Genomic DNA, 23,369 nt, shown 5'->3' with positions numbered 1-23,369 from the left:
AGCTCCTCCTTAAACATATTTCCTGATTCCCCTACATGGCTTCTAGGTATTCTGGTAAACTTGAATTCAAACTCCTCAAATATTTATTTCTTCATTAACCTTTTGCCACTCTGTAAAGGCCAGTTAGCAGCCCTAATACCATAGTTGTTGACAGATTCTGTCCCTTGAGCTGTGGATCTCTAGCCTCGTGAGACCATCCTGATCTCGCGAGCTTTCAAGGTTTCACTCGCAGATCAGTCTGGCTACTTTCCGTTAAAGAAAATTTGGAGCCGTTCACCAAACGAACGTCCAATCAGCGTTGGCTTTGAGGCGGGTTGAGGTGTGACGCAACGAGGAGCGACAGTTCAGTCTAAAGAACATGGCGGCTTCAGCCGATGAAACTAGCGTTAGCGTGGCTATCGAGCAAGTTTTATCGGAATTACAGAGTATTTCTTTGCTGAGCTAACGAGCCTTTACCTGCAGCAGCAAGAGTAGCTTGGCTTGTGGTTGTGTTTTCATCGTCGCTCTGTTACGAGCGACGAGGAATCTGATTGGTTTATTTGGCCCGTCTATCACCAACATAGGCCAATCAGCTAACCAGTATTTTCGCCCCTTCCCAAAATTACTTCAACGGAAGGTTTCCAGATGGATATGCGGAGCAAATCTATCTGGCGGAGTCAGGTAAGTGGATCTCTGCAGCTCCTCCAGAGCTACCATAGGTTTCCTGATTGCTTCGGACTAATGTCTTTCCCTCCATTGAGCTCCTCCGAGTTTAGGTGGATGGCCATGTTGGAGTAGGTTTCCTGTTACGACTTGCTCTTCTGTTTTTAAACGGTGGATTAAACTGTGGTCAGTGAGATGCCCAAAGCTTATGATATTGTTTCATTGTAAAACGTCTCCAAAAGGGAATGGAGTAAAAGGGGGAGAAATACAAAGCAATCTTATCTGTAAAAAGATTGTTTTCACGCATTAGTATTGCTAGGTACCTAAATATTACTGTTTGTGCACATCAGTGATCTCATATTTGAATTTTTTAGCTATATTTCGAACATGCGTTAAATTCTTACCCTCAACAGACCAGGTATTATGTGTTCTACTTCAAGCTCACCTTATTGAACTAAGGAGGCCCTTGACTGGTTGCATCAGGAGTGCCTGAGACCAAACCTGATGTGCAAACCTAAATTGCAAAGAGGATTGAATTATTTATACGTGCAACTGCAGGTGTCATGTGTTCTTTCCTCTTCTCGCGTAACAGCGGTTAACAAGCGGGGTAACCCCAGTGATTTTTGAATAAAAAAAAATATATTTCCATTGCTTGGGATATTCTGAACGTTGTTTTATTGGCTTTACGTGTCCTGGTTGAGCGTCTGAGCGTGTCTGCGGCGCAGAGAGAGATTCCTCTGGGTGGTGGCGGTTGATGCTGTTTTATTACTCCCTCTGGCCAGACCCCATAAACACCAAACAGAGGGGAGGACGGCTGGAGAACAATGATAGCATATTGATGATGTTTGTGGACAAGAGCGCGCATCGGAGGGTTTGTGTGTGTGTGTGTGTGTGTGCATGCGTGTGGATTAACATGTTTATGAGCAAAAGCTGTCGATCAGCACAAATACTGTGTCTGGGTGTCTCAGTGATGAGCGTGCGCGCGCTGTTTGTGCACAGATATTTGTATTTGCACTACAGCTGGGGTGTGCTTGTGTTTTGCAGGCATTATTTAGAGGCTTGGTGATTTATGATCTGGGTTATGGCTTCCACTGGGGACATATAAAACTACAGAATAGTCCTTTATTGCTTTCTTCTTTGTTTAGTCCGACGTATCATCCATCACTCCGTTTCTCTCGTTCTCTTCCCCTCTTTCGCTTTACCCGGCCTGCTTCCATCCGTACGCCTCTGCATCTCCCTTTAATTTGCTCTGGTCCTTGTTTAATACAAACTGGTATTGATAATCTGTCTGCTGCACATCAGCCAAATCACCATTATTTCATCTCGTTGTTTGGTACATTGCAGTAGCTTTATCTGTGTGGCTCAGCGCTTCCCGCAGGGCAGAGTTAGACTTTGAGATTGATGCCAACGACGTGCCAGCCCGGACCAAGATGCATTTTTGAGACCACTTATTTTGGCTCTCTGGCCTACAAATGGCTGGAGCACCTCAAGGAACCCGGAACCCACACTGTACATTTCAAATAAATGCACAAAAGAAAGGGAAACAAAATTTAATTAACAGCAAGACAATAATCCTTCTGACCTGACTTGGTACAATTGTAAAGATCTAATCACAAGAGGCAGGTTCTGACAAAAATAATTAAGGATTTGGTAGGTTTAATTACACCTGCCACATTTATTTAAAGTGACTGAGAGCACTGACTAAGGTCTGGTAAATGTAAGCCACTTACGCTCATGCTGGACAAATGTGTTTATGTCTTAATACATAGTTTATGTATGAAACATATAGATCAGGGCTGTCAAACTCATTTCTATATGGGGCCACTTTGGCGTCATGAAGTCATTAAAAGGGCCGGTTGCACGTGTATAGACGATACTTTTCATTTCATAATTTCATTCCAGTTCAGATAGAAGTATAAAAAATGCACGGTAACATAAATGTAGCAACCTTAGGCCCAGTTTATACAGTTTATCTGCAAAAAAAGTTGATATTGGGGTGAGTTACACTTACAGGAGGCACAGTTTTAGCCACTTTATACACTTTAAAAGGATATATGCCTCTACTTTATGACATGAAGTGCCTTTTTTTTTGGCTCTTGAGGGCCGGATAATTTACCTTGATGGGCCGGATTCAGCCCGCGGGCCTTGAGTTTGACACCTGTGATATAGATGAACTAAAAGCTGAAACTCAGCAGGTGATGGATAGTGGAGTTAAAACCTGAGCATATTTCTTAATTTTCTATAAAAAAAAACAAACAAACTAGATTTCTGATGTATTCAGTGACTACAGTACCAGCGCTAAAAGCACAAACTTCAGTTTAATCTCTTGGGACAAATGTGTAATGAATGTGTAATAAATGTGGAAAGAGTGGCAAGAACACAGCCTATTAAAGTTTGCCAAAAGGGGCTGTGTAGGGAAACAGCCCTGTGCACATGTGAATCAATGTGTTCTGGTCAGGTGACAACAAAATGAAACCTCGCAGAACACGGTGGTGGCGGCACCATGCAGTGGGACGGGAAAGCTGGTCCAAGTTTATTAAAAGGCAGATGGAGCTACATGTAAAGCAATCTTGAAAGAGAACATATGAGAGACTGCAAAATACTTGAAACTGGGTTGTGCGGCCAGAGATGCAATCGAATGATTTAGATAAGAGTGAATCCATGGGACAGAATTGCCCTATCAAAGTCCAGACCTGAAAGCGATCGAGATACTGGGCCGAGACTTGAAAATCGATGCACACTTGCGATCTCCATCCAGTCTGATGGGAGCTTGAGCTGTTTTTCAAAGAGGGAAGGGCTAGAGTTCAGTCTCTAAATGTGCAAAACTAGTAGAGACATACCCCAGAAGTCTTGCAGCTGTAATTGTAGTGAAAGGTTCAACATTTATTGACTCATGGTGATAAGTACAAAGGCAAGGCACCCGTTTCAGATTTTTGTTCTATAAAACAGAGAACACATATCTTTTTCTTTTACCTCTGAATTATACGCTTTTTTTTATGTTGGACTAACAGATAAAAAAATAAAAAAATTGATGTTTGTTGTTTTAACATGACACAATTTAGAAAAGCTCAATGGAGATTATCTACTTACACATTGTGCATGCATATCAAGCTCTTTATGGTAAAAAAACAACAACAACAACAACAAAAAAAAAAAACGATGTTTGAACTAGTTCTTAATATCTGTGAGCGACAAACAGTGTGTTTGTTCTTGAATTGCCAGATAAGGAGCCTCCATTGGTCGGCGTTGTTCCAGTACATAACACAGTTTATTAGATTCAATTCTGTGGAGTTTGAAGGCTTTTCTTGTTCTTTCTATTCAGTCTCTGTGACATGGCCGAGCGCATTGTTCTGCAGCGGGTGGCCGCTATTACAGAGCGCTGTTGCTATGGCCATATGCTTTCTCATGAAGTAGCCTTTATGTTGGTGATATTTATCAAAAATAACACCCAAATGAATGCCAACACTCAAGGTTTCACAGCAGAACTTTGTACTGAAACAAGAAAATCAATGTTATACACTTTATCAGCTGGTGGTTCTATTGATGTAGCCGACCAGTGCTTGGTATTTTACCCCCATCTGTATGGATGTAACGTTTCAGAAAGCCAAAAGTGACAGAAAAATGCAGATAAACACGCAGAATTCAACTGTACTCACATGTACATGGGCTGTAGCTGGAGGTGGGAGGTCTTCTGGGGTCCCTGGTAACCATAGGAGTCAAATCCGCCTATAAAGTCAACTGCACAGACACAAACACGCACAGACAATGGTAATTAGAGAAAGCCTATTTTATTGGTGAACATTTGTTAACCTCCCACCATGGATGAATCATTTCTTCGCGCTTCACACACCTACAGAAGTGTAGTTGGTACGTCTTGTAACCAAACCACGAACTCTTTTAAATGCCTTCCAGAGGAAATTTGGCTGCAACTGTATAAAAAACACTTTGATGCAAATCTAATTCCATTTTTAAGAGGGAGAGCGAGAATTATGCAGCCATATATTTATGCCCAGGGAGTGCACTTAACTCCTAAATTATCTAGGATAGCGCCGCAGACTCCTGAGCTGAGAAGCTGCCAGCAGGTGGGTGCTCTCCTCAGTCTGAAGCAGAGCGCACCGACTTTTGAAAAGAGGAAGTCTTTCCTCTTTATTTGCCTTTTCTTTGATATTTTGGAGCTCATAAAAGAGTACTTTCTTGTCTTGATCAGCGGGACACTTTCTCATTTATTCAGCAAGGTTTCATAACATCAAGTACAATATGGATTTGCATGTCACTGCGGAGATGAAAAGAAGGTGTAATTTTTTTTTTTTTTTTCACAGGTCTGCAATAAAACTGGAAAGCGAGCCTCAAAATGGAGGCTGCAGCATACACCAGGCATAGAGAGGTGCTTTCATTACAGAAACAAGCACTGAATGGCAATTTTGGAAGGAAACCGTTACAGAATATTGAGATAACTAAAACTAATTGCAATTAAGACTTGCATTTTTAAAAAAAAAGTTCAGTTAGTTGCACAAAAATGGTTTGTATGCTCCCCATGTTTTAAAATAAATAGCTTTTAGCTAATGCTGCATAACATCAAGGTGGAGTTAAGAATGATTTAAACTATTCAGCATTTTCTCCTACATTGACTCAAAGTAGCTGTAATCTGAAAACGTGAACGTCTAAAGCGCTCCGATCAATAAAGCTAGCCATGTACGACCATTGTGTTAGCATTGTCGCGCTACGAGTCACCCATAGGAAACAGCCCAGGCTTCAATATATCCTACCTAAACTATATTCGATCAACAATTAAGATAAAAATAATTTAAAACCATGGATGTGTGTTTCTGATAGGAAATTAGGCATCTTTCAAAAGATAAAACAATGTACAAGAATTTATTCTATAAAATACTCATAAGTTTTGATTGACTTTTTTGTTGAAAAATGATGTCTGGAAAATTATTCATACCCTTTTCAATATTCAATGAAAAAAAAAACTATATTGGCATTACAACAATGAAAGATCTCTAAAAATTGCTCTAAAGCCTTTTGGATTTTTCCAGTGTTATTTTCACAATTTATCTCTGGTGATAGGATAAAAGTCTAGATTGGAAGACCCAGTTGCCATCACCCTAATCTTTACATTTGATTCTATAAGATTTAAGCCAGGACTCCTGCTGGGCCACTCCAAAATGATAATACTACTTCTAGTCAAAAGAAACATGTGGGTAAGATTAAAACATTACATAAACCCAAATCTGTAAGAGGTATGAATCATTTTCAACTGTATATTTTGAGGCTTGCAGAATGCCTTTTAAAGACTTATAAGAAAGATAAAAGTAGCAAAGTTGATGTGTTCAACTTAAGAAGTTTTTTTTCCAGATTCTTTTGAAACATTGAGATGGAAAAAATCTTCTTTAGACGTTAGAGTGCCTAGAAAGGTTATACATGCAGGCTCACATACAGCATATGAATTCACCAAAATTCTTTAATAAGGGATGCTGATTGATTCAAAAATGCCTCTTAAATCAACAAGTAAAGGCTCTATTAACTTCTCATTATTAATAATAACTGACTGAAGCAGATAGTGTTTATTTGCCAGGACAAACAGAATTAGTTTTATAGTAATCACTGAAAGCCCAGTACATCTGTAGAGGCCCATGGTCCACAGCAAAGATCCAAGAACAATTTTAGATTTATGCAGGTTTGGTAGATTAGATTATACTTTATTGTTCCCAAAGGGGACATCTTCCTTGGACAACATGCACTAAAAATATAAAATAAAAAACATAATTAAAAAACTACCACCCTAAAATATAATAAATACAAATCAAATACACATATTACACATATCACCACAGTGCAGACTCAAAAACATGTACTGTACAATAAAAAAATAGAAATACACCAGACTACATATATACCAACAACCAACACAGCAAACCAAATTATCAAGGCAGCTTGCATATATCCACACACTATATGCCTACATTATTTATTAATCTGATTGAGGTAGAGATGAATGAATATTTATATCTATTAAGTTTGCAAATGGGCACTCTATACTGTTTGCAAGAAGGTAGCAATTCATATTGTCAATAGAGGATATGAGTGGGATCAGACTCTGTGAGCCTGAGAAAGGACTCCTCGTAAATCGACTGCAGGGAGGAATAATCAGCCCTCCCTATGACCCTCGACCAGATATTTAGACGTTAACTGCAGAGAGAGATTACCAAACAATATTGACATTCCATATCTCATAATACTGTCCAATACAGCCAGATAAAATAAAAACATAATCCTCTGGTCAACCCCCAAAGACTTTGAGTCTGCGTAAGAAATACAGACTGCTGTAATCGGGACGCAAACACCCAGCATCCTAACCACTAGGCCACCACTCTCACTCGACTGAAGTGGTTCCAAGATCAATGAGTAATGCAAGTTGTTCAAATATTTGAGCAAATATCTGTTAGAAAGCCCAAACTGTCACCAACCCAGGAGCGACCAAGGTTCAGCTACCCACTAGGGAAAAATCTGCTGTTTAGCCACATTGAGAAGACTTGGTTTAGCAGTGTCAAGATGAGGCCATCAAGCATGGTGGTGGTATCAGCATACCATGGAGTGTTTCCCTGCCACTAGTACACTGCTGCTTTGCTCAAAGGGGATGAAATAATGCAACACCAAGAGATTTGCAACTTGGAAACAACTGGATGTCCCAACAGTGCAAAGATCCAAGACACCTCAGAACTGATTTTGGAATGGTTAAAGCAGGATAAGATTAAGCTTACACCAATCACTTTGCCAAAGCCTTTGCCTCAACCCCATCAAAGGTTTGTACAACCTGTTTAAACGCTGGATCCGTGGAAGGACCCCACTAACAGTTAACTAACAATTTTGATAAGACGAGGGGTCAAATATCCCTCCAGAGTAATTCGAGAAGACTGCTGATGGCAATGAAACGTGTGCGGTCGAGGTGCAGCTTGCTAAGAGACATTTAACCAAATATAGGTGAGGTGTAACCTGGCAAGCCAGGTTGACCCATTCTACACATTATCAATCAGAGCCTCCTCTCAGTTTGAGGAAATGACGTATAGTCAGCAGAACTTTCCGAGCTAGAACTTTTAGAGCCTGCCTAACAAACTTTGGTTTTAGCCAATCATGGTATCAAATGAAAATGTTGTAAGCAGCAAGCATACATCTTTCCCATCTAAAAGTGCTCAAAGATGTTCCCCATTATGGGACAATAAAGGAATTCTCCTTCTTCTTTCAAAGATGAAATCATGGATTCTGACAAAACAGACGTGTTTTGTCAGAGGAACAGGAGGAGCACTGCCAGAGCTCTGCAAGATGACCTCCAGCAGACCACAAATGTGCATGTGTCTGCTCAAACGATCAGAGACAGACTCCATGAGGGTGTTATGAGGGCCCGACATCCACAAGTTGGGGTTACGTTTAAGCTCAACACCATGCAGGACGTTTGGCATTTGCTGAAGAACACCAAGATTGGCAAATTCTCTACTGCCGCCCTGTGCTCTTCACAGATGAAAGCAGGTTCACACTGAGAACATGTGACAGATGTAACAGAGTCTGGAGACGCCGTGGAGGACGTTCTGCTGCCTGCAACATCCTCTAGCATGACTGGTTTGGCAGCGGGTCAGTGATAGTGTGGGGTGGCATTTGTTTGGGGGGCTGCACATCCCTCCTTGTGCTCACTAGTGGTAATCTGCCTGCTATTAGGCAAAGAGATGGTGGCTCGCTTAAGTGCAAGCCACCAGAAGTGACAAAGACTCCAGGATAGATGTACAAATATTTTCAGAAAGAACTGAACGAAAGTCCGATTGCCTCCGATTTAAGCCTATTTGCTGTACAGAGATGAGATCCCATAGACTGTCCAGCAGTTGGTGGATGCGTTAGTCCAGGTCTGGGAGGAGATCCCTCAGGAGACCACTTAGCCACATTTTGACTTGTTTTAAGAACATTATATATATTAAAAAAATGTTTTGAGTGTGCCTCCAAATCCGGACCTCCATGGGTTAAAGAATTAGATTTCCATTGATAATTTTTAAACTATACTGTACTATAAACTTCTGATTTCTTGATCAAAAGCTTAAAGGAATAAAAAGTAATAATCACAACTAATGGTTGAAATAGGAACAACATATACACGTCTTTCACAGACACCCACCATTTACTCAACTGAATTCTTACTTCCATGGGACAGGTCTATGATGTTGTATTTTGTTCTATTTATGGTCTGCTTCTCTTACTGGCTTCCATGTTCGTAGGCTGCAGCTCTTTTGCCAAAATAAAATACCAAATACTGCACTCTGTTTTGGTAACCCTGGGAACTTTCATATGATTGGCTCAGGAACCAGGAAGTAAACACGGGCTACACTCTAGGGTTGAAAGGAGAAAAACTTGACAAACAGATTGTTGATGGATAGGATCTATTGTTTATAGGGAATGCTACTACCATCCCAGGTGATAAATTAATATGATTTAGGTTGATTTTACAGTAAATTACTTATTGGTCCTAAGCAAAACTGAGTGTGACCAATTTGACTTAAATGTTGGACCATCACATGAACAAAAACTACACACATGGATATTTAACTGTTCTTTGAAGAGCTTTCATACTAAATAAATAAACTTGCATTTCTAATATTAATACTATATCTAATGGTACCTAATGGTACATTATCTCAGTAAATGTATTTTTGTATTTGTGTAAACCTCGTTACAATTTCTACCTTTTGAAAAACTGTAGACATGAATTCAAAATTGGACAAAAGCAGCAAGATGACATTTACCCATTTGTGGGTTTTCTAATACTTACACGTCTAAAGAAAGAGCTAATTTTGATTGTCCTATTAAATGATGAAAACCTTCATACCTACCTGAATATATTCCTTGTTTTTATTGAACCCTTTTTTGGGAAACCCTGGTGTAGAAAGTAAGACGCTGCTGCTGATTCATGCTGCAGTCAGATTGTCTCTGCAGAGTTTCATCCTCTAAACATTAGAGGAAATGGAGCCTCTAAACCTGTCAGTGTGCTGCCTGTCAATCTTTTAAGACCCAATTTAAGCTTCAGATAAGCTATTCATATGGGTCTGGATTGTCCTATTCTCTACAGAATCTGAGAAAATTGGATGGGAGCTTCGGAAAGATGGATTCCCATTTTTAGAAAATAAAATAGCTATCCTAATTAAATTTTTCAGTGTTTACTTAACACTGAAGCGCCCTATATAAATCTGTTCACTCAGACTGATCTCCTGGAAATAACCTTAATTATCTGGGCTGTTTTGTTTACTACTGTGTTTGATAGAAATCTATCTGTGCTGTTCTGAGAGTGATAAGGCCGACTGTAACGAATAGCATTGCGCATCCTCACCTTCACACAGCCATTTACACATATACACTGATTATCAGAGTAGTTGGCCTTCTCAGCAATTTAAAGCCTTCATCAGTCCTTACTGCGTATTAGCTTCTTCACCCAAGGCACATTTACCCACAAAGCCCGCTGATTAGTGTTTATTCTTCCACACCACATTATCACAGCACTTTTTCAACAGCCTGCATTCCACCAGCCGTGCAAGGCTTGAGGCTCGGCAACGAGAGCATTACCAGGGATATCAGAATCATTCTGGAGAAATGTATCTACTTGTTACGAGGAAATTATACTTTTTAATTCTTGCAAAGTCAATTTATGTCAGTGTGTTGATTTTGAGCAATTGAGATGTCATGTATACTCTACAAAATTGGCCATTGGTGCAATTAAGGATTAAAAACAAAAAGATCATCACATGAAAGAGACACTATACACATAAAATTCCCTTATCTGATACTTTGACCGGGGAAAACAGACCTAGAGAGTTCCCGCTAGCAATTTTGAAACAATACTATGCCGATGTGATTTGGGTGTGTTTTATGGTTATGACAAACTTTACTTCAATCTGAAAACCTCAAACCGAAAGAAAAGACAATTCGAAGAATTTTATTGATACAATACTTTAAGACTTTGGCGCTCAGACCTCGGCAGGAAACATTAACGCTGAATTCAACTTTAATATGCATAAGCAGGAGTATGAGAATTGGGATGTTCCCCCCAGGCCTGAAACTGGTGGTGGAGTGGAGATGGATTAAGTTGGTTCAGTCCATAGACTGCTGGTTGCAAGATGATCTACTTGAGCTGTATTGGTGGGATCCAGTAGACTGCGTGAGCTGATACCAATGCTTCACTCAGGGACCCAGAAAGATAGATGTCCAACTTGGATAAACAAAGGTTTGCATAAACCTGTCCATGATGAGCAAGCATGAAGCGACAGTGGAGAGGAAAAACTCCTCTTTGGGAAGAAACCTCTGGCAGAACCAGGCTCAACATGGCGGTCTTCAGTTAAATCAATTAAAAATATAAAACATTATTTAGACTCTTTTCGATAATTAATGGAAAAATCTTTACTGGTTTCTTAAATAACCAACATTTTGACTGTTTATCTTTGGTGAAGGCTTAAAGAGCTTCTCATTATCAGCCTAATCTTTTGCTCCCTCTACAAATTCAGATTTAACTCTGGACCCTGGCTGAGTTCGTCAAATACATCAATATTACTTCCAGCCAGAAGAAACATGTTAATAAATTAAAAGATGACCATGGGTATTTTATGGCTTAAATGAACATCCTAATATAATGAAATGAAAGTATTATTATTGGTATAATACAGTATTTAACAATCAGGTGTGAAAAATGTGCTGGTTTTGTTAGTACAGACCCAACTATAGCTATAATGGATAGAAATCTGCCTCATTGTGTAACTAATCTTTCCATTGTTTAAGTGCATGTTATACCAGCACCATAACACTTTCTCCTACAATAATTAGTTTCTGCATCTGTTTGTTTTTTTCACCCTCTGTAGCAACAGAGCACACAAAAGCTGCCATATTTGGAGGTACAGCTGTTAATTTGATTAGAGTTATAACTGCAAGGAAATCGGGTTTTGAAGCTAATGGGCTAAATTTTTGTCAGTAATGAAACCAGGTTATTGGTGCCATAAAGAAAGCAGAACATGATTCTTAATTGTCTCAGACAACAAAATGTTTCAATAAACTAAGGCAATTAACTATGCTACTGCATTGTGGTTTAGGGTATGAAGTGAAATATGCTTAATAGTTGAAACACACGTTCCATTGCCTCTGCACCCTCATTTGACGCCGTCTCTGATGGTAAACTTCCATGAATCACCCCCAGGATATCAATCATCATAAATCTGCGGCACCTGACAACCTTTATCCTTACTTTTCACATTTAGCAGCAGATTATATAGCCCAACCAGTCTCTCATGTTTTTAGTCTCTCTTTGCAAACTAACGTCATCCCAAACACGTGGATGGATTCTGTTCTCTCCCTATATTAAAAGGCGGTGATCCTGGTGAGCTAAACAATTAGTCTGTTTGCTAACCAGAACAACGTTACCCAAGTTCATCCTGTGGGGCGAGTATGGCTCAGTGGGTAGTCGTCTTGCAATTGGTATGCTGTGAGATTGATTCCAGCTTTTCCCTGTTATATGTCGATGCGCCCCTGGGCAAGGCACTTAACCCCAAGTTGCCTACCGATCTGCGTATTCGTGTAGGACTGTGTGCGCGTAAGTGAGTGTGATTGGGTGAATGTGGCTATAGTGTAAAGTACCTTGAGTGGTCAGTATGGCTAGAAAAGCCATATTATATAAACTTAGTCCATTCAGTCTACTTTCATTGAGACATTGACAGATAAGCCAATAGAGTATATTGAAACATATAAGTACTTTTGCAATAGAAATTGCCAATAAGTTGTTCTTTAAATCACATATTGAAAATGTTGTAAAGAAGTTGAGGCTGAAACTAGAGATTTTCTTGAGAATTAGACCTTGCTTTTTATTTCAGTGCAAGGAAGCATCTTGTTTTAATGACCTTCCTGCCTCTGCGAGATTACTGTAATGTTGTGTATATAAATGCACCTCCTACCTCTCTGCATATGTTGGATACTGTCTATCAAGGAGCATTAAGGTTCGTAACAGGGTATAGATCTCTTAGACTCTTACCACTGTCATTTATATTCTCGGGTGAACTGGCCATCATTATCAATCCTTAGACTCATGCATTGGAACATTTTCATCTATAAAGCCGTCCTTGGACTGTTACCGCCTTACTTATCCTCATACCTATCACTTAGACAGTCCAGCCACAAACTTCACTCTCAGGACTTCCTCTCCTTCACTGTCCATTAGTACAATAATAATAATAATAATAATAATAATAATAATAATAATAATAATAATAATAATAATAATAATAATAATAATAATAATAAAAACATTTTCATACTTTGCCCCTTCAACATGTAATAATCTGCAGCAAGATTTGAAACTATCCATTTTGATTCCTCTGGGATAAATGGGACATCTTCTTATGGACCTTGCTCTTATTTTTAAGTCATATTTTTTAGTTTATTTATTTGAGTCAAAATGTTTTAATCATTTTTATTGTTACTATTTCTAAAATCTTATTTTTTGTTGTTTTGTTTTATCAAACAGGTCTCTCTTGAAAATGAGATCTAGGATCTCAATGTTAATACATGTATAAATAAAGGTTAAATAAAGAAAACTAAAATCGGAACACTCAATAACGTTGCCATCCAACACTATTACAATATTACCAGGAATTGGCCAATACCTATTACTGGTTTGGAGTCAGATTTTATTAAAATTTCCAAGACTATCGCACAAAATAAGAAAAAAAATGTCCTACAGGTTTATTGATAGAAGTAATTTTGAATGTAATATAAAATAAAGTGTTATTATTCCCAAGGATGGATGGATGGATGGATGGATGGATGGATGGATGGATGGATGGATGGATGGATGGATGGATGGATGGATGGATGGATGGATGGATGGATCTTTTACATGGTGATGGCCTTAACCTACAACCATGTACCGAAGTTCTGTCTTATTCAAAAACCAAAACTTCACAACAAGATGCAGTGAAAAGATTAATTTGATGATTACCAAATTCTTACCAAAACTGAATTTAAATAAATGCACATTTAAAACATCATTGTTCCACAACACTAAGCAATAAAATGCTCACATTAATACAAACACATCCCTGAAGCTCCGTCTAATCAAAGGCTGCTTTTCAGCTCTAACAAACTCTCTTTGGGTATGCAAAATGAGCAGAAACGTGCGGGGCTGATAGCCAGGGGGCAAAACACAACAATTAAGCAAAGGCCAAACACGGACAACTGTTACACATGAATTATTTAGACATGGAGGCAAAAGCTAATGTGGTATTTTTGGTTTATTGCCTTCAATTGGCTTATTAAAATCCACGGTGGAAAAAAAAAACCATTATCTTAAAACTCACTGAAATTCAATCACTCCCTAACAAAATGGGACGATAACAGTGATACATTTCAACTGTTTTTCTAACTTTAACAATGTGACAGTGTAAAATATCGCAGCAACCTCATTAAGGAAGTCTGGGTGCATAAACAGCCTTTCAGCGCTGACCTTCGATTTTTATTCTCTTTTAAAGAGACAGGAATAATTTCCCACTGTCAATCTCAGCGCCCAATCAGCTTTAAGCATGGAGAAAAAACAAAAAACCCGTCTGCCCTCCGCGCTTCAGAAATCCATTTCCACCCATCCCATCTGCATGCATTACCTATCAATATTTATGTGTTAGCAAACAGCATCCTTGGGTAAAGAAAGAATCTATCCCCTACACTCTGTTGAATAAGACACGGCTGGGTATTGATCTAGTGGAGGAGCAGCAATACCAACTTTAACTGAATAAAGGAAATGATGGCCTCAGGTTAATGGGCTCATTCATGTTAATGCACACACATGCACCCTGCATTTTGAATAGAAAAATCACAAAATTGACATGTAACATCGAGTCATTTTCACTTTCAATAACCGATACACTTTGTAAATACATTTATAGCTAAGTGTTAAAGCACTAACTTTCAGGAAGGAAAATCTTTCGGTTTGAGTACAGAAATAATCTATCCCCTACACTGTTGCATATTTCTATATCTGTGTTACTCTAAAAGAATGATCATTTGTGTGGAAGTGTCACTTAACATTTGTTACAAAAGTCGGACGTGCTTCTATTCACACTATCTGCTTTGTTATGAGAGAATGACCAACGAAGGAAGGATGTTTGGATCGGGCAGATGTACACTGCAAAAATGGATCTAAAAATAAGTAAAATGTTCTTAAAGTTAATGTATTTGTCCTTGATTTGAGCAGGTAAATACGATTATCTACCAATGGAATGAGTATTTTAACCCCTAAAATAAGATAATTAGACATCCTGCACTTGAAATAAGATGATGGAGATGAGTTGATCCTATTTTAAGTGCAAAAATCTCATTCCATTTGCAAATCATCTTTTTTACCTGCTCAAATCAAGGACAAATACACTAACTTTAAGAACATTTTACTTATTTTTAGATCCATTTTTGCAGTGTAAGACCACTCAAAGCCACACAAGACCATTTACAAAGAGTGTGTGGTCGGAGCTTAGTAACTGTGCCTAAGCACAGCCCGTCTGCTTGGTTTCAGATTTCAACTCATAATGAAATGTTTGAAGCAACAGCTGACATTTAAACATATTTTTTTTGTTCCAACCTTTTAAAGCCACAAGACACTCAGACATAACATGTTTAGTCACTGACTTGATGACTACTTTGTGACATTCAAAAAATTTGCTACATTTTTGTAGCGCATAGGAAAGCTCTGGTCTTACAATGACTGATGCCATATTCAAAAACGATCGTTGCATTGATTTAAAGATGCAGAAACTAGGCGCATTTTGTGAAACATTAAAGATTAAATATTAAGATTAAATATTATTTATGTTCATTTCCATACATACCCTTACAATTGCCCAACGTGTAAAATGGGTTTTCGCAGTTGCCTCTATAGGCTTCATTAGTCAAATCTTGAGAGAGTGATTTAGGCCGAATCCTCTGGTTGTGCGCGTGGGTGTGACACACCATGCACGTTCTCGATCGCCTGGCTACTTTGTTGAGTCTCCACCATAAATGATGCATTAGCGAGAGAACACTGGCTAACTTCAAGATTCATAACTTTTCTACAACAGAAGAACAACAGGTGTCATTCCAACTTGTCACCAGAAGGGGGCAGATGTCTGCAAAAATCCTGGAACTTACGCTATGTTCCTTTAAGGCTCGGGACGTTTTTGAACAGTGGGTATTATTCTTTATGTGTATTGGAATCAAGGATGTAAACTTTACACAGTGCAAGTGCACAGGAACTGAGCAGGGTTTGTGTAATGTCACGGTCTAGCTTTTTTTTTTTCTTCCCCCAATAATTACCTGACCATCAGGAATGAAAGTTCAATGTTCCAGATGGATGGGTTGATTGGTTGATAAATATAGGTTGAAGGATTTGACGGATGGATGGATAAAAAAAAGGTAAAATCACGAGGAAAGGACTAAGTTGTACTTGGTGCTTTCAGGTTCACTGAATGAAATAATGAAATCAAAATATTTGACCAAAAAATGTCATGAAAACAAGCTTTAAGACAAAGGCTTTGGATCCTTCAGCCAAACTGTAGAAAAAAGGTCACGTGTCTGATGAGGAGAAAATGACATTGTAATTTGCTGTTTGATGGTGACCTATCCTTTTTATGAGTCAGTGATAATTAATAGTTACGAACCAGTAATGCAGTTGCTGTAGTTGTACCATCTGTGTAAAATGTCCCAGACTCACACAAGTCAGGGGTGCAGTTTGCTTTTTAACAGAAAAACAAAAAACTAAACAATACGTTACACTAATAAAACCTACTGCTGGATTACAAACAAAGATTTTTCCAGCATGTCGTTTTGTGGTTTAAAGACGGAGGTTAAATGTTCTTGGCTCTATTTTTTCAGATGCTGCTCCATTTGCAGAAAAAAAAGCCAATTATTTCCTTTTTTCTGCTGTGAGATCTAGGTGGGTGGTGAGATAGCACGAGTTTCACAGTAAAAGTGTGAGAGTTGGAAACCTTGGCAATAAAAGGGGCAACTTGCTCTAGGCTTTAATAAAAGAACATTGCTGTGTCTAAGTTTATGTGTTCCTCTGGATCTGTGGCTCCACAAATTACATGTTTAGTGATTGGGTGTAAAATTAAGGACCCTTTAAAAAACAATCACATATAAACGATCCCAACTGCAAGAACATTTTCAGAAACAACACTCCTTGCAATGTTCTGAGCTTTAGTGCTTTAATTTGAGCATTATCTGCGCATAGAAATAACAAGTGGATCGGTGTGAAGATGGCCCGAGGAGCACTTCATTTAGTCTATGATGAAAAAAATAGAAACAGAAATCATTTGCCATGGGTTGTAAAGCTAGTTTTTGCAAATTGAGAGAAAATATTCAGCAGTGACACTCTGATGAAAATGAACTCCCTAGCAAGATTAGAGGCAAAAATTCAGATGCACTTATTCCAAGCTGTAAACTGAGCTTTAATTTTCCCTTGATTATTCTGCACCCAGCGGCAGACTTAAATGAGGGGGGAAAAAAAACTTGTCTTGTTACGAGCTGTTCTAAAAGTTCCTTTTTTTATTGCTATTATACTGTAAAATTAACACTTACTCCACAAAGATGGGTTAATGGAAACTTTCTATTACCACTTAAAGACTTGACAGAACCATTAGAAAGTTAGAAGGCTTTCCCAATAAACTCTGGATGTTCACTTTAAATATCTCAATTAGCAATGGGGGCTATAGGTAATAAAACCCAAGCACACAACAGCAATACTCCCATCAAAACACTATGCAATGCCCATTTTATGAATTATCATGGGTAAAGCTATCAATTAAAGAGGGAAAGTGGATCAGAGCCAAGTTACATATTAAGAACTGGCTCTAGGCTCTTTCAGGAAGAATGAATGCTGCTTGTCAAGGACTTGATGCAATCTACTGGGTTTCCTTAGATAGGAAACATTTTGACCAATCTGTATAATCTGATTGAATTTGACTTTGGAAAGTGCCTTGAGATGACATGTATCATGAATTGGCGCTATATAAATAAAATTTAATTGAATTGAATTGACCATAAAGTAGCTCTTCAATGCTGGTTGAACAAAGATTAGTTTAGCTCATCTAGCTAGCTAGTCTTTATCCTCAACATATTTTGTCATAAAGAAATTTGAAATCAGAAAAAGTTATTGTACAACAATGTACAATTATTTAAAATAAGAATAACAAAATTGGCATGTGCTTATGTATCCAATCCCTTTGCTAAGAAACCCCTAAAACGTTGTGGTGCAAACATTTACCTTGTCTGCCTGTGTGCAATCCAAGTGTCACATGAGTATGAACACACCTTTTCTGAAAGGCCCCAGAGGCTGCAGCATCTCTAAGCAAGAGGCATCACACCATGAAGACCAAGCAGCACTCCAGACAAGTCAGGGACAAAGTTGTTGAGAAATAAAAGTGAGGTTGGGGTTGAAACAAATCCAAAACTTTGATGTTCCCCAGATCACCATCAAATCCATCCTCTTCAAATGGAAAGCCCATGGTACCAAAACAACCCTGAGAGAGGGCTGCCCACCAGAACTCACAGAACGAGCAAGGAGGGCAGTAATCAGAGAGGCAGCGCAGAGACCAAAGGTAACCCTCAAGGAGCTGCAGAGCTTCACCGCAGAGACTGGAGGATCTGTCTATAGGAGCACAATAATGAGTTCACCAAGAGACATGTGGGGAAACTCCATAATTGTGTCAAGGAAGGTGCTCTGGCCAGATGAGACTAAAATGTAACTTTTCAGCCACCGAGGAAAGTGCTGTGTCTGGTGCTAACCCAACACATCCCATCACCCCAAGTTTTTTTTTTCAGCAGCAGGGACTGAGAAACTGGTCTGAGTCAAGGGAAAGATGGATGGTGATAAATACATGGCCAGTCTACCTGTGATTTGACACTGGGACAAAGGTTCAACTTCCAAGACACTGCAAACTGCTAATGGAACAGTCGAGTGGTTTAAGGGGAAACATTTAAATGTGTTTGAATGGCCATGTCGAAGTTTGGCCATGTTTAGACCTTGAATCAATGGGAGATCTGCTGCTAGACTTGAAGATTGCCATTCCCAAGTGAAAACCATCCAACATGAAGAACATGAACTGGATCAGTTTTGCCTTACATCCCAGTAGCATTATATGTCAAGTTCATAGAGACCCAAAACCACTTTCTGTAACTGCTGTAAGAGGAGGCTCTACAAAGAACTGACCTTTTTACTATTTTTTACATGTTTAGCGTGCAGTTATGCACGCTAAACATGCATTTAAACATGCATTTGTTTCTTTGCTGTTTGCTTCACAATGAAAAAAGTGAAAATATATATATTTGGCATGTTCTGTTAATAAAACAGTGCAAACTCTCAAACGATCCTTTTTAATTCCAAGATATGAGGGAACAAAGTTTGAGAAATTCCAAGGGGGTGAATACTTTTTCAATGCACCATATTAGATAGGAAGGGATTTTTTTTGTCCACTTAGTTGATATGTTAGAAGCAGGAAAAATGAACAGGTGTAATGTTGTTGTAGAGTTTGACAAGGCCCAAGTTGTTATAGGTAGATGACTGTACCAGTTCATCACCAAAACTGCTTCTCTTATTGGGTGTTTGAGGTCCACAGTTATTGGTGTCCTTCAAAAGTGATCCTAATAAACAAACAGGGCAGGGGAGGGGGGGGGGTTATGGGCAGCTAATGGTTAATGCATATAGCATCATGTGCATTGCCTACTCCCCTATTACTTCTATCAAACAATCCACTCTGACTGCCTCTGGTTGGCGGGCGGCACTCCATGGTGTGGTGCCCAGTAATCCTTTTCTAACCCGATCTACTCAATAAAGCAATCCAAGGCAAGGGCCCGGTAATCTGTCCTGTCTCAGTGCATTTAAAGGCAGCAGCTGATGTGTGATAATTGACAAGACGCTCCAGATGTACATCCCCTTAAGGGACTGCTGCACGTTGGGGTAGATGGAGGACCTATGAGGTCTGATCCAACAGACAAACTACTATCTCTCAACTTAATGAAGAAGTTAATGCTGGTTCTGACAGAAATGTGTCCCAATACACAATGCATTGTAGCATTTTGCGTATCGGGCTAAATAGCCACAAAGCATGCATGGTGTTCTGTGCTGACCCCTGTCCACCACTGAGAGTGCCAACAATGGATACGTGAGCATTAAAAAATGGACCAGAAAGGAATTGAAGGAGGGCTGATCTGATGTATTGTTTTATTTTACATCACATAGATGCGCTGGCTGCATTTGTGTGCTGCCAGGATGCACTATGGGAAAAAAATGGCAAGTCAGTGGAGGCAACGGGATGTAATGATCTGCTGGGGAAACCTTGGTCCTGCCATCTATGTGGAAGCCATTTTTATATGTACCCCCCAGCTGTGGATTACAGACCTACCCCTTTCATTGACACATTCTGAGTATGGTCACCTTCAGTAGAATGGCCAAATAGCAAAAATAGCTCAGGAATAGTTTGAAGGGCACAACAATGAGTTTGAGGTGTTGACATGGCCTCCAAATTTACCACCTTCTCAATGTTATTGAGCATCTGCTGGATGTGCAGGACAAACAATTCTGATCCATGGAGGCCTAACCCTAAAACTTACAGCACTTAAAGGATCTGCTCCTAAACTTGTAGTGATAGATACTAGAGCACACAAAGAGGAATCTAGTGGGTCAAGGTTGTTTTGGCAGCAAATAACAGCCCTGTCCTAAAAACAAAAATGGACCAACAGACTATTAAGTAGGTGGTCATAATGTTGTGACGCTATGTCTTAAAATGCCTTTGTGATGAGTGATAGAGCAGCATGTTTCCCTGCATTTTGGCGGCTGCAACCCTGATGTAATTTATGTAACAGAACATGACAGAAAAATCCATTTAGGTGAGAAAGCTGATTGGAAATATGCCATCATTAACTAAATTTGCATCCCCTGCGCTTCCGTCTGTCTGTAAAGGGAAACTATGGTTTATTCCTCATCCACAAGTCCCTTTTTACTCCTCTGTGAATCCCCACTTTAACACAGTCGGGTGATTGATTGCGCCAAAAAATCCAAGGGATTGCGTTGCCAGGGGTAGTTTCCCTCTGGCAGGGTCTGCCGGGGCAAACCGGTTCCGAGTTTACTAAGAATGAATCAGTTAGCCACAAGGATGGAAACAGGACAGGGGCCCAAGCCCTTCATTTCACAAAATTTGTAGCAGTGTCTATGAATGCAAGTGAGAGTGTGTGCAACTTGGTACTTACAACTGTCTTCTTCCTCAGAAATGAGCTTGACCACATAACAGGCGTAGATAAACCCCGCCAACTGGAGAGAAAGACATAAAGAAACGACAAAATAAAACAACCAAACAAATGGAGATTATTGAGTTTGCAAAGCAGAAAGTGTGAGAAAATGCCAGCGAGCTTAGACAAAGGCAGTAGTTGGAACAGACAGGGCAAACAGGTGCTGGTAAGTGGAGCAGAACAGCTCCAAAATAGAGCACTTGAATTTCCCTCTCTTAAACACACACACACACACACACACACACACACACACACGCACACACACACGCACACACACACGCACACACACACGCACGGTAGTCTTGATTTCAATGGCTGAGCTGTACACAGAAAGTGCTTGAATATACATCCTTTAAATTTTAAAAGTAAAAAAGCTCTGTATTCATTCCTACTATAAACAGGAACACCTCACAACAATCGATGTACCTCACCTCACACTCCCTTATAGCTAACCTAAAAAAAACAAAAAACAAAAAAAAAAACAGGTGTTATATGATGTGAAGCTGCAGATTTGTTCTGTTGTTACCAAAATGAGGGGACAATGATAATGTGCTTCTGCCTGTATGCGATATTTAGAAAGTGATGCAGCGGTCCAAATTAGTGAGAGCACCTTAGCTCTCCGATCGGCTCTCTCATTGGCTGCCTGTTTCCATGGTAACAGATAGCAAGTGACTGTCTGAGGCAAGGATACAGGAAGGTGCAGCCACTCCAGGGTCGGCATTTTAGTGACCTTATTACCCTTGGCCTTTTTTAAAGGAGCAGTAAGGAGACAAAATGTAGGTGGAAGAGGAAGACGCAGGCAGCCGGTGACTGGGCCCACACATCTGGGTTTGTTTGAGGCATTATTACCTGGAATGAAGAGGCTTTAGTGCTCAAATCAGCCTTTAAGTAATGAGGGGAATATGACATTGACCTGGCTGGTTTTCTATCGACTGCATGGACGAATGCCAGCACCTCCACAAGCGCGCACATAAACACTCTGCAAGGACAAGATTGTGGGAAACTACACTTGGGATTCAGCGTATATCTCAAGGTCTTGACCTCATTTAGTCTAAATAATGTTCAGCTCCCAATGACCCCCCCCCCCCCACATCCCCCACACCCGCCCCCTTTTTTCCTCCCACTCTGTTTCTCACTCAGCATTTTACGCTTACATCTTTCCAACCGTTCTCCTTTTTCCTCGTGCTTCCCGGCTCTGTTTCAGACAACAAGCCAACATTATCAACGCGAGGGATCAATGAGAAAAAGAAAAAAAAATCAATGGGCTTTATATAGCAGATATGACCACTGATCGAAGCCACAGATAACCTTTCATGGCTACAACATCTCAGCTGTTGCCTGACATTTATAATTTGAAAGATTAAGATGACATCAGCCCCACAGGCAGTCTCCACTGTGGGCTGCCGATCCCCCGCCGGAAGCATTCCTTTTTTTATTAGCATCCATCTGAAGGAGACTTTTACCATTACAAAGTCAGAATGTTGTTTAAGAGACCATAAAGAGTTTGGGGAGGCACTTGGAGGTAGAGTGGTTCTGGAGCCTGCACGGTTTTCTGCAGGCTCATTGCCTCTGAAAATGACTTCGGGGTGCAGTTTGGTTAGCGTGACTGAACACGGCGCAGAGAGTCGTGCCCACCCTGTCGTACAGAACCATCGTTAGGCCTCGGCAGAGCACATTTACTCCGCACATCAATATCCTGTTAATATCCCACAAACTCGAGAGCTGGTGCTACATGTAAACATAATATCCTGTTTACAATAAATCTGATTGCATCTCACCACACAGGGGTGGGGGAAATCAACCGTGCCAGCTGAGATATGACAATATACATGCAGGGTTGTGGCATGCATGACTTAACTTTTTAATGTTGTAGGACGGAGTAGATTTTATACTTGCAGTTTTTATTTAAACTATGTTCTACACAAAGCCTGCAATGTTTTTTTTTTATAGAGGTTTAAAAGATTGCATACACAACCTACATTAAATACTCAAAGACTAGAAAAACTCCTAAACAAATCAGTGAAAATGAAACATTGTAGTAATAAGATTCAATATACTTTGGCAGGCTTTTCCCAAATGTAACATCTTTTGTAACATATAGTCTTAATGTTTACAGTAAATTACCATTTAGGGGCCGCAGCTTAAATCAAAACTCATTAGATCGGGCGATGCATTGTGAATTATTGTCCAATTGTGGTGACAATTCCTTTCTGATACGACTGGCAGGCTGTGTGGTCTTCTGCTGCTGTAGCCCAATTTGCAAGATTGGTTACGTTGTGCAATCGGAGATGGTATTCTGCTTACCTTGGCTGTAACAAGTTATTATTCGAGCTGCTAGCTAGCGTCTTCCTATCATCTCAAAACGCTCAATTCTCCTCTGACGTCAAAAGGCTGTTTTTGTTCAA

The 23,369-nt window shown here is 39.6% G+C and overlaps 1 protein-coding gene across 1 annotated transcript in view; it reads right to left on the bottom strand.

Moving 5' to 3' along the window:
* Positions 1 to 23,369, bottom strand: part of LOC105930578 (sodium/potassium transporting ATPase interacting 2) — a 140,759-nt gene that overhangs the window by 2,397 nt on the left and 114,993 nt on the right. Inside the window, exons 5-6 of the mRNA XM_012868856.3 lie at positions 20,926 to 20,986; positions 4,299 to 4,380 (exon numbers count right to left, since the gene is read on the bottom strand). Of these exons, the coding sequence (XP_012724310.1) occupies positions 4,299 to 4,380; positions 20,926 to 20,986 (143 nt within the window). The remainder of the gene's footprint in view (positions 1 to 4,298; positions 4,381 to 20,925; positions 20,987 to 23,369) is intronic.

This window comes from Fundulus heteroclitus, chromosome 15 (genome assembly GCF_011125445.2).
Source record: "Fundulus heteroclitus isolate FHET01 chromosome 15, MU-UCD_Fhet_4.1, whole genome shotgun sequence".
In the NCBI taxonomy this organism is placed as follows: Eukaryota; Metazoa; Chordata; class Actinopteri; order Cyprinodontiformes; family Fundulidae; genus Fundulus; species Fundulus heteroclitus.
This window is presented reverse-complemented; position numbering and strand designations above follow the sequence as displayed.